Here is a 12046-nt window from a genome sequence, read left to right as displayed (position 1 = left end):
AGTTACTAATGGCTTGGTAACTTCTGGCTTGGGTGACTGCAGTGAGCTTTGAAATGGGGATGTGACCCTCAAGGACTATATGACTGTGGAGACAATATCATCTATTAGTGTTAAGCATAGAAAGTACATTATAGCAGGGAATTACATAGGTAGCTACATAGGTAGCACACAGCCTCATCTCAGTCAATGGGCCTGTACAGGACATGAGCCCTATCTTTGGTGTCCTTAGCACCAATATCCTAACCAGCCGAGTTCAGGAAGTCAATATATGGTCATTTTGATAATAGGCATAGTGAATAGTGGTATGAATCCAGGAAATCCTGAATTCAAATCCAGCCACAGACATTTACTAGCTGTGTGACATTAGGCAAGTCCCTTAACCTCAGTTTCCTCATCTGCAAAATGGAGATGATAATAGCAGCTAATCCCCATGATTTTGTGAGGACAAAATTATATAATATTTTTAAAATGCCTTTTCAGGGGACAGCTAAGTAGAGCAGTGGATAAAGCACTGGTCCTGGATTCAGGAGGATCTGAGTTCAAGTCAGGCCTCAGACACTTGACACTTACTAGCTTTGTGACCCTGGGCAAATCACTTAACCCTCATTGCCCCGCCCCCCCAAATGCCTTTTCAAACCTTAAAGTGTTACATAAATGTAAGTTATTATTAACCCAATTAACTCCAAGTAATCAACCCAAACTTCAACCAATAAAGACTTAGTGTAGCCTTTTATTTTAATTTAATGTATCTGAACCATGTGCAGAATTCATGAAGTACAGAAATTCCACCAAATCCAATGCTAATGCTCAGTGAAAGATGTTTATATTTTAGTTCATTGAATACTTTACCTCGGTCTTTGTTTTTCTCCTTTCCTAGTGAATCCAGTTTCTTTCTCAAAGATTTCTTTCTTTTTTGTCCATCTGTAAATATTAGAAAAATGAGAAATTTTAGGATAAAATAAAATATTTACTATTACAGGTTAGAAACAATTTCTTTGAAAAAAATATGAATTCATTGAACTCAACTATTGTCAGTAATGTAATGATCCAAGACAATTCCAAAGGACTAATGATGAAGCATACTATCCACCTCCAAAGAAAGAACTGATATTGATTGAATACAGACTGAAGAATGCTATTTTTCACTTTCTTTTTTTTCCTTTTGAATTTTCTTATACAAAATTACTAATATTGGAATGTTTTACATAACTGCACATGTGTAACCTATGTCTAATTGCTTACTACCTCAGAGAAGGAGGAATAACATTTGGAGCTCAAAACTTTAAATAAAAATGTTTATTATAAAAAATATGAATTCACTTTATTAAACATATCATTCTAATACCACTTCTAGGTCTATATTTGAAAGAGATAATAAATAAGGGAAAAGGACCCACATGTACAAAAATATTTATAGCTGCTCTTTTTTGTGGTTGCAAAGAATTAGAAATTGAGGGGATGCCCATCAATTGGGGAATCGCTAAACAAGTTGTGGTATGTGAATGTAATAGAATACTATTGTGCAGTACGAAATGATAAGCAGGCAGATTTCAGAAAAATCTGGAAAGACTTACATGAATTGATGCTGAGCGAAATGAGTAAAACCAAGAGAACACTGTAAACAGTATCAATTACATTGTGTGATGATCAATTGTGATAGACTTAGTTAGCTCTTGTCATCAATACGATGATCCAAGACAATGCCAAAAGACTCATGATCAAAAATGTTCTCCACATAAGAAAAAAAGAACTATGGAGTCTGAATGCAGATTGAAGCAAACTAGTTTCACTTTTGTTGTTGCTTTTTTGTTGTTGTTTTTATTTCTTCTTTCTTGTGTTTTTTTCCCTTGTGTTCTTATTCTTCTCTTACAAAATGACTAATGTGGAAATATGTTTAACATGATTGTAATGTATAACCTACATCAGATTGCTTGCTGGCTTTGGGAGGGGAGAGGGAAGGGAGTATGGGAGAAAAATATGGAACTCAAAATGTTTTAAAAATGAATGGTGAAAACTATCTTTGCATGTAATTGGAAAGAAATAAAGGTCTGGATAAAATTTGAAAAAATATCATTTTATTAATTCACCTACTTGGTCTAAATTCAAATATTAATTCCCTGGATCCCTGATGACTTTTAAAAGGACATATACAAACAGTTTAGACAAGGTGACCATGCCTTTTAACTCTTTGTATTCAAGGAAACTATCTCTTTTTTAAGTAATTCATTTTTCAATAAATTGTATTTTTTAGTCAGTGAAAGAATGCTCCAAATCGGTAAGAATAAGAGAGATTCAAATTGAAAGAACTCTCAGGTTTTACCTCACACAAAGCAAATCGCAAAGAATAACAACAGATAGGAATAGTTAATGAAAGTGTACTTAATACTCATACATTGTTGGTAGAACTGTGAATTGGTTTAATGCTTTCAAAAAGCAATTTGTAATTATGAAAAAATATTATTAAAATACTCATTATTTGACCCAGATATTACACTGCTAGGCATTTACATCAATGATATCATTGCCAAAAAGAAAGGCTATATAGACATCTAAAATATTTATAGGAGACTTTTTGTAGTAGCAAGGAATTATTTATCCATTGACTTGGGGGAATGATTGAACAAATATGACTTTTTAGACTGGGTATATTCCTCAAAGCTCTATCTTTGTATGGAGTATTATTGTGTGACAAAAAAATCATGAATACAATAAACACAAAGAAATATGGGGAGTCATGAACTGATGAAAATTAAAATAAGTAGGAAGAGATACAAAACCAACAAAATAATAGAAACTGAATGCTATGAACTTATACTGTCTAGTCTTGGGTATAGAAAAGAGATACAAGAAGGCGCAACCTTATTCTTCTTTGCAGAATGGGAGCACTACAAGTGAGGAATCGTTTATGAATATCAGACATTTTTGATATGTTGGTTACTTTTACTATTTTCTCCTATACTTTTTATTCTTCATTATAAAGGATGACTTTCAGGGAGAGAGAGAGACAGAGAGAGAGAGAGAGAGAGAGAGAGAGAGAGAGAGAGAGAGAGAGAGAGAGAGAGAGAGAGAGAGAGAGAAGGATAGAGAATATGTTGAAAAAATCTAGGTGATAAAAACCCCAAAATATATCAATAAAATTACTTTTTAAAATAATACCGGGGGCAGCTAGATGGTGAAGTAGATAGAGCACCAGCCCTGGAGTCAGGAGTACTTGAGTTCAAATCCGGCCTCAGACACTTAATGCTTACTAGCTGTGTGACCCTGGGCAAGTCACTTAACCCCAATTGCCTCACTAAAAAAAAAAAAAACAAACCAGGATAAAAGTTTTAAAATATGATTTTTCATTGTTGTTTAATCAAAATGCCCGATTATATTGATCCAAAAATAAAACAAAAACTCCCAGAATTGAAGAAAATTGACCAGAGATCTAAATAAATAATGAGTTCTAAAGGGATCAGACTAAATCTTGGATAGATTTAGAACTCAGACTAATCAACCAAGTGGTCTGATTCTGAGTTGGGAACAATGCAATTCTTTTCATATATGCTGTTCTGCTCTGCCTATTTCTATATCAATCTAATTTAAATTGCAAACTCCATGACAAAAGGAAATATGCCCGCACCCTTTTGAAATAAACTTCTATATTCATGTTCTGATAGCTGTTGGATACTTAGTAAATTTTTTGCTGATAATTATGGTAATTTATGAAATCAGAGTCAGTTCTTCAGACCCAGATAAACAAATGGAAGTATGGCTACTAGATTCACTAGCATCATAAGAAAAAAATACTTCTAATAATGGTCCTCTTGGATTTGATGCATCTTAATTCTCCTCATTTATAAGCCACACCTTAAACATGATTTTAGGGATTTAAGCATATGCATCAGTACAGAATTTCAAAGTTGGAGCATCACTCAAAAGCCATTCTGCCTCTCATAATTAGTGCCTGTGTGACCTTAGATAAGTCAGTTTCTTTATTTGTAAAATAAGGAGATTGGGCAAGATTGGAGGTGCTTAACCTTTTTTATGTCATGGATCCCCTTTGGGGATCGGGTGAAGCCTATGGACCCCTTCTCAGAATAATGTTTTTAAATGGTTGAAGTAATTATTAAATTTTGATTAGATGTTAGCAAAAAGAAAGATGGAAATTTTCCCCCCATTCAAATCCCCTGAAATCTATCCATGGAATTTTGGGGTGGGGGGGATGTCTGTGGACACTATCTTATAAATGCCTATTATTGATGGCCTTTGAGGTTCTTTTTATCTCTAAATCTATGGCCCAATGTTCTTGCAGGCTGTCCACAGCATTAAAAGTATATGATCCTCGTCTTCAGCTGAATATGTTTTTCTGTTAGGTTTTTTTGTTGTTGCTGTTGAAGCAATTGGGGCTAAGTGACTTGCTCAGGGTCACACAACTAGTAAGGCTGGTGCTCTATCCACTGCACTACCTAGCTGCTCCTCTGTTAGTTTTTTTGTTTTGTTTTGTTTTGGTTTTTTGGTGAGGCAATTGGGGTCAAGTGACTTGCCCAGGGTCACACAGCTAGTAAGTGTCAAGGGTCTGAAGCCGAATTTGAACTCAGGTCCTCCTGACTCCAGGGCCAGTGCTCTATCCACTGCGCCACCTCATTGCCCCCTGGCTGGAACTTTTTAAACATCACAGTACAGGGATTAGGCAGTAGGTGTGGAGGTAGAGGGAAACAAGCCAAAGAGTCAGATGGAGGTAGACAATGATTCGGGTGGCTGGGCCTCCTCACACGGTGGCAGCTCCAGGCAACTGGAATCCAGACTGACCTCAAGTCAGTCTCCAAGTGGAGTCATCACCCTCAGCCAGTCAGACAGTCAATGTGGAGGTGGGGCAGACACTAAGTATATATGGACAATATACAAACTTAGTATGAGGCGATTTGGAGAGGGAATGCACCAGGGGCTGCTAGGATCAGTAGAGTCTTGATATAGAAAGTGATGCTAACCTGAGTTTTAGGGAAAGCCAAGGATTCTAAGAGGGAGAGATGAGGAGGGAGTGTGTTCCAGGTGTGGGCTAGAGCCAATGCAAAGGTGTGGACTGAGGAGATGGACTATGATGACTACACCGCTCCCCTTTCTCAAGCTCCTCAATGAATTCCTATTTCCTCCAGGATAAAACACCAATCCACAGCTTCACATGGAATGTCCTCCAATCTGTTTTTCCAATTTTATTTCACATTCCTCCCTTTAATCCCCTCTGTTTTTCACACATACAAGTAGCTAGGTACCTTAATCAATGTTTGTTTGCTTGTTTGTTTGTTTGTTTTTGGTGAGGCAATTGGGGTTAAGTGGTTGCCCAGGGTCACACAGCTAGTAAGTGTCAAGTGTCTGAGGTCAGATTTGAACTCAGGTCCTCCAGAATCCAGGGCCAGTGCTCTATCCACTGAGCCACCTAGCTGCCCATGTTTGTTTTTAAATTGAACTTAGTTTCCACGAATGGACTATTGCATAAAGTAATTAAGTTGAGAATAAATAATATCATAAAAATAGTACAGAAGGGGGCCAAGGGTCCCCAGTATGGGCTTTGCCTCTTGGCCTCTATGTTAGGACAGGTGGTCCCAGCCCCTGTCAGGCGCATACTACTGCTGCAGGTGTTTCTTGGTTGCCTTTTCTTTCTCCAAATGGGAGGCAGCTGTGTTAGGACATTTGTCAATAGGATGTGATTTGGGGTCAGTGAAGTTCTACTGGGTCTGCCAAATACTTTTATTCATCATTTGCTCCTACGTTGTTTGTTGGTATATTTATATCCTGGCTACTTTTATCTAACATAGTTAATGTGACTGAAGCACCCCAAAATGATGCTAGAAAGCAGCTGCAATAAAATTCCTGTGACAAACTAGAATGCTAGCATGCACCATGCTAGGAATGTGTTTCAGGACGATGCAGCTGTCATCTTAATATGTGGGGGGTGTGCAGCAGGAATGCTGGCAACACTGGAGATCCTTTAGCTCAGGAATTAAGAAGACAAATTCAAGTTTAGAAAGATGCTGGAAGAAAGGATGATCAATCTAATAAAATCCAAAGGCAAGATCCTGGTATCTGGAAAAGGCAAACTTTTCAAATACAGATGGACAAGCTCATAACTCTAGTGGAGGTTCCAAATGTTCACAACTGCATCTTGATCTCTGACTTTTTTAAAATCCACAGAAAATTATAGTTGGGGACTTCACAGACAAATTCACATTCACTCATAAATCATCTAAGGAAGGTCTCAAAAGCAATTCTCTCACACTGAAATGGAAATTCATGAAGGTTCATTTAATATCTTTATACAAACTGTTAGGCATCACATAAATAGAATCATGGGATTAAGGTTGAAAGAGACAATAGGTAACATCTGTCACAAGCAGATGGCCCTGACCAAAGAGGAACCATATCCAACAGAGATCCAAAGCCTCAAGGAACTTAACCCTAGAGAGTCAATACTTTCAGGGGTTAGCAAACTGTGAGTTGTGTGCAACACTGGGTTTTCCTTATCCCTTAGTAGCCTGGGATGATGCTATGGGATGGTACTAAGTATGAATTAGACCAGGCTAGGGAAACTGAACACCTGGTATTTACTGATCTAGATGCCTAGACAGGATCTTTTACCCTTCTACCTGCCACTTTGATCCTTAGCCTCCCAGTGCTTGTAGTGACTAGTAATAGAATTTGACACCAGTGATCCCACACCTACTCTATACTCATTCATACAGTCATCTCAGGGCCAGGAAAGTGGTGGGGGAGGAATTTCAAACTAACTGGTTCTTCCCTTGGGTTACAGCTGGAAAACTCCTAATCTCTGTTTCCTTTATCTTAGTGATTCAAAGGCACTGTTTATTGAGGGGAAAATCCCATCCTTTCTCTACCCCTAACCTTTCTCCATACTCTCATTCCTCCCTCCTCCCCATCATTCACCATCATTCCTCCCTATTCACTTTAGCCTTTTCCCTTCATAGACCTCTGCTCCCCCATTTCATTATACCCTTTGAGACTCCCAATCTATCGTTCCAGATTTCTGCATTTAGATTTCTTCACCTCCTACTTTTCCTATCTTCTGGTGTTTAAGGAAACCCAGAGGCAGCACGGAATAGTGGGTAGAGCACTGAAATGGGGAATGAAAACACAGATTCAAATGACACTTACTTGCTGTGTGACCCTGGGCAAATCACTTAACTGCTGAGTGCCTCATTTTTCTCATATTCAAATTGGGAGATCTGTGCTAAATGTCTTAAAAATTCTAAATCTATGAGCCTAGGATTCCCCCTTAAAGATATTGCATCATTGAATAGTCTCCATTCTCTCAAACACCTTGACACACTCTATCTATCTATCTATATCTATCTATCTATCTATCTATCTATCTATCTATCTATCTATCTATCTATCTATCTCTATCTATCCATATATTTTTTGCAGGGCAATGGGGTTTAAATGACTTGCCCAAGGTCACACAGCTAGTAAATGTCAAGTGTCTGAGGTCAGATTTGAACTCAGGTCCCTCCTGAATCCAGGGCCAGTGCTTTATCCACCGCACCACCTAGCTGCCCCCAACACACAATATTGAAAGGAAGAAGTGCCATACCCATTATTTCCAGGCTTGCGCTCTCTTTCTGTGTCTCTGTCTCTCTGTCTGTCCCTCTGTCTCTGTCTCTGTCTCTCTGTCTGTGTCTCTGTCTCTTCCTCCTTCCCTGCTCTCCCCTCTTCTTCCCCTCTCTCCCCTTCTTCTCTCTGTATCTCTCTTTCTCCCCTTCTTCATTCCCTTTCACCCTCCCCCCACCCCCAACCTGTGTGTGCCTATATGCATGTTCAATGTCTATTTCCTTCTATGTTTGATGGGATTGGGAAAGACCCCCCCCTCCCCAAACCCTTTCATTTCTCTTTCTGCTTCATTCATCCTAAACATATTCTTCATCCTCACTGTGACCTCCAGCCTATATCCAATTCCAGTTCTCCCAATCTATCATCCATACTCTGGTCCCCCTTTTCTTCCTTCACAATCTTAATCCTTTAGTTGACCATTTCAGTTATATCCTCTCCTTTCCTGCTTAAGTCCTTGCCCCTTTTCCTATCTTATCTTATGCCTTGACAACCCCTAACTCTGGGTTACCCTGACCATTTGCTCCTATTTGCTTAGTAATGAACATTACCATACCAATTGGTTCACTATTTATTTGACCTAATCCCCACTGGGATCCTATGCCCAAGATAATATTTTAGTCATCCCTGATTAACTCTATTGCTATCTGCACTGACTGTCACAGATTTTCTTTCTTTCTTTCTTTTTTTTTTTTTTTTGGCGGAGCAATGGGGGTTAAGTGACTTGCCCAGAGTCACACAGCTAGTAAGTGTCAAGTGTCTGAGGCCGGATTTGAACTCAGGTACTCCTGAATCCAGGGCCTGTGCTTTATTCACTGCACCACCTAGCCGCCCCTGTCACAGACTTTCTAATCTTCCTCCAAGTATCCCAGGTCAGCTCCTCTTCCCTCAGCTGAGAATCTTAACTCCTGCTTTCTTGAGATATGTAGTTCATATACTCTGAGATCTCTCTTCTTCCTAACAAAACCCATCTATGTTAAGTATAATTTCCCCCTCTTTAGTTTCATTCCCTAGGGGAAAATAACCCTTTTCCTCTAACACCGGGGTTCAGTGGTCCAAAGCCTCAACATTTGACCTTGAATCTATTCCCTTCTCATCTCTTCTGGGAAATTCCCCCCCTCAAAGATTTTTCCTCTCTCTCATCTTCCATCTCTCCTTATTGATGGGTTATTTCTCAAAATGACAGCTAGAGTTCTAGCTTTACCTATATTTTCTCATTTCACCCTCAAAGCAATTCTATGGAATAGATGCTATTACTCCTACTTTCTAAAAGAAGAAACGGAGTCACAGAGAGATTATGTGATTTTCCCAGGGTTACACAGCGAGTGTCTGAGGTAGGATTTGAAATGAAGTCTTTTTGACTCCCTGAATATACAGCACTCAATGTACTGTACCACTTAGAATCTATAAAAGCATGCCATTCCCCAGCTCTCAAACCAAAAATAAAACAGACAACAAAACCCCCAAACCCTTCACTTGTCTCTATCCTGCCATTCCTGTCTCTTTTCCTGGATTATCTCCCATTTACTTCCTCCCCTTGTCATGCCAAGCACCGGTTATGTACAGGTATTCCTCAGAATGTGTACTGGGGTCCTCCTCTTTTGCTAGTTTCACCATCTTCAATGAGTTTAATAATGATCTCTACATAGGTTACATCAAATCTAAATAGACAGTCCTAATCTGAGCTCCAATTCCACATCTCCTACAATTTGTCCCATGGGCATCTCAAATTTAACATGTCCAAAGTGGAACTCTTTATCTTCCCTCCTTAAAAGCCGCCACTCTTGCTCCAAACTTTCCTCTATCTGTTGAGAGTGTCATAATCCTTGTAGATCTCCAGGTTCACAACATCAGCTACAAAATAGTACCTAAATTTCAGCAATTTTATCCAATGTATTTTTAAAAGGAAAATATCTTTTTAAAATAAAAGTATTTTATTATTTTCTGGTTACATGTAAAGATAGTTTTCAATATTTGTTTTCATAGGATAGGAAAATATCTTTTAACACAGACTACCTTCTCACAGTTGGTGCAAGTTGGTATAATTCAGAACAGCTTTTTAAAAAAAATGTTATTCTTACTTGAATAATCTGGAAACTTAAAGATTTAAAGTAAATTAACCAGAGTTAGAGCAAATAAAAAATGGGAATCCTATTCCTTTGACCCAGAGGCCACTGTTATTCATGTGACATATTAAAAGACAAAAACAAACAAAACAAAACAGCCAAATTTAAGGGCATTTTCTTTCTATACAAAACACACATTTCAAATTTTAAGCATTATCTTAATGTCAACTAAGAAGAAAAGAAAGCTGTTTTTAGGATCATTTATGTGTATTAAAAATGATAAATATATTTAAGAAAATGTTATTTTTAAAAAGAAACCCTCTAAAGAGACATGCTTTATTAGTATAAATTAAGTCAGATGATTAATTTCTTTTTCTTATTGCAGCACATCATAAAAAATAGTAAAGAAATGTAATGAAACTGGACATACTTCTGTGTCACTTAGTGATTAATAGGAGTTTTCATTTAGGCTTGCAGGTCCTTGAAACATTAACATACACAGAAAAAATATTCTTCCTTAATTTGTAGTATAAGGGATTTGTTTAACAAGTTATCAATGCTTCAAATATTGGATTGCATAAAGGTAGTTATAGCAGAAAATCCCCCCCCCCCCAGTGTAGTTTTGTCCTCTGATAGAAAGTAAATGTGATTGAGTTTAGCAAGGTCAGAGGCTACTAGATTACTGCATCAAAATAATTTTCATTCTTATGTATTAACAACAAACAAGAATCATATAATAGGTGTTGTATTTATATAACCAATAAAATCCATCAATTATTTGGTCACTGACCTAACTAGATGTAAACATGAGCTATATAAGGACAATTACACATTGTATTACCTGAAATCAAAGAAGACCTAAATAAATGTAGGGGCACTCAATTTTCATAATGCATTGGATTAACTTAATTAAAAAAATAGCAATTCTCCCCAAATTAACCTACATATTTAAAGTACTGCCTAAAAAACCACCAAGTTAAAATAGAACTAGAAAATTAAAATGACATTTATATGGATTAAGAAATAGTAAAAAAAAATATGTCAAGAAGCACTGGACATGATGGGACATGCCTGTCATCTGCTACTAGAGAAGACCAAGGCTAGAAGTATCCTTTGAGGTAGGGTGGTATTTTTAGCAGCCATAAGGCAGCATCAATATGGTGAGATCCTCAGAGCCAGGAAGTGGAAGGCTGCCTAAGAAGGAGTGACATTAGACAGGTTGGAAAAACAAGTCAGCCTTTTGTGGATCCCTCTTTTTTGCAAGTCGGAAGAGCAGCAGCCACTCACGGGCTTATTCTAATAATTATGAAAATATCCTCAACTATAATTAAAGTAATCAGAGATGCAAATTAAATGAATATTGAAATATCAAAAGTTATAAACTTCAATTTTGTTTAGGTTGAGGAGAAAATGATACTCATTCATTGATGGTGGAGTTGGAAATTTATAGACTCTTTTTGAAAAGTGATCTGGGCTGGGCATGATGGTGCATGCCTATAGTCTCTGTTGTTGGGGAGGCTGTGGGTGGAGGATCCCTGGAGTTCAAACATTTTGAGCTACTGTAGGGATAACATTAATTGGGTGTCTAGACTAAGTCTGGAACAAAGATGGTGAGCCCCAGGGAGTAGACTGCCACCAGGCTGCCACAGGAGAGGCGAATGGGTTCAGAAAAACAGAGCAGTTTCCATGTTAAGCAGTATTGAGAATTGGACCCATGAAAATATTGGCTACATCTGCAGTCTGGGAGACTCAGGTTTTTGTTTGTTTGTTTTTTTGTCTTTTTTTTTTTCTTGTGGGGCAATGAGGGTTAAGTGACTTGCCTGGGGTCACACAGCTAGTAAGTGTCAAGTGTCTGAGGTCATATTTGAACTCAGGTCCTCCTGAATCCAGGACCAGGGCTTTATCCACTGTGCCACCTAGCTGCCACGAGATGCAGTTTTAAGAGAACAAATTTTTGAAATAATCTGAAAGTACACTATAAAAATTATGAAAATAAACCAAATAAAAAGAATTCCAATGATAGGAATATGTTATCAAAACCAAACACAAATCTCATCAATATTTTATAGCAATATTTTTAAATGCAAAAAATCTTGGAAGCTATTTGTATCCAGTAATAGAGTAGTTAAGTTGTCTCACAATGTAATGGAACACACATTGTGCTTCACTGCAATGCAATGCACATTGAGTCCACAATACAATGATGAACAAGTACGAAGAATATAAAGAAATATGGCAAGAACTTTGTGGATCAGTGCAATGCAAAATCAAACTAAACCAAAACAGAAACAGTTGGAGTTTACATGATAACTTTGGCTATACAAGATGAAAAGTGACTAAGACAAAAGTTTTACTTATTGAAATGTAATTACAAATCA

The 12046-nt window shown here is 37.6% G+C and overlaps 1 protein-coding gene across 1 annotated transcript in view; it reads right to left on the bottom strand.

The window, feature by feature from the left end:
• Positions 1–12046, bottom strand: part of ARHGAP6 (Rho GTPase activating protein 6) — a 670816-nt gene that overhangs the window by 72395 nt on the left and 586375 nt on the right. The window contains exon 3 of the mRNA XM_043996656.1: positions 850–921. Coding sequence (XP_043852591.1) covers positions 850–921 — 72 coding nt within the window. The remainder of the gene's footprint in view (positions 1–849; positions 922–12046) is intronic.

The sequence above is a fragment of the Dromiciops gliroides genome, chromosome 3 (assembly GCF_019393635.1).
Source record: "Dromiciops gliroides isolate mDroGli1 chromosome 3, mDroGli1.pri, whole genome shotgun sequence".
NCBI classification, from domain to species: domain Eukaryota; kingdom Metazoa; phylum Chordata; class Mammalia; order Microbiotheria; family Microbiotheriidae; genus Dromiciops; species Dromiciops gliroides.
Note: the sequence above shows the minus strand (reverse complement) of the source record. Positions and strands in the feature narration are given on the sequence as shown.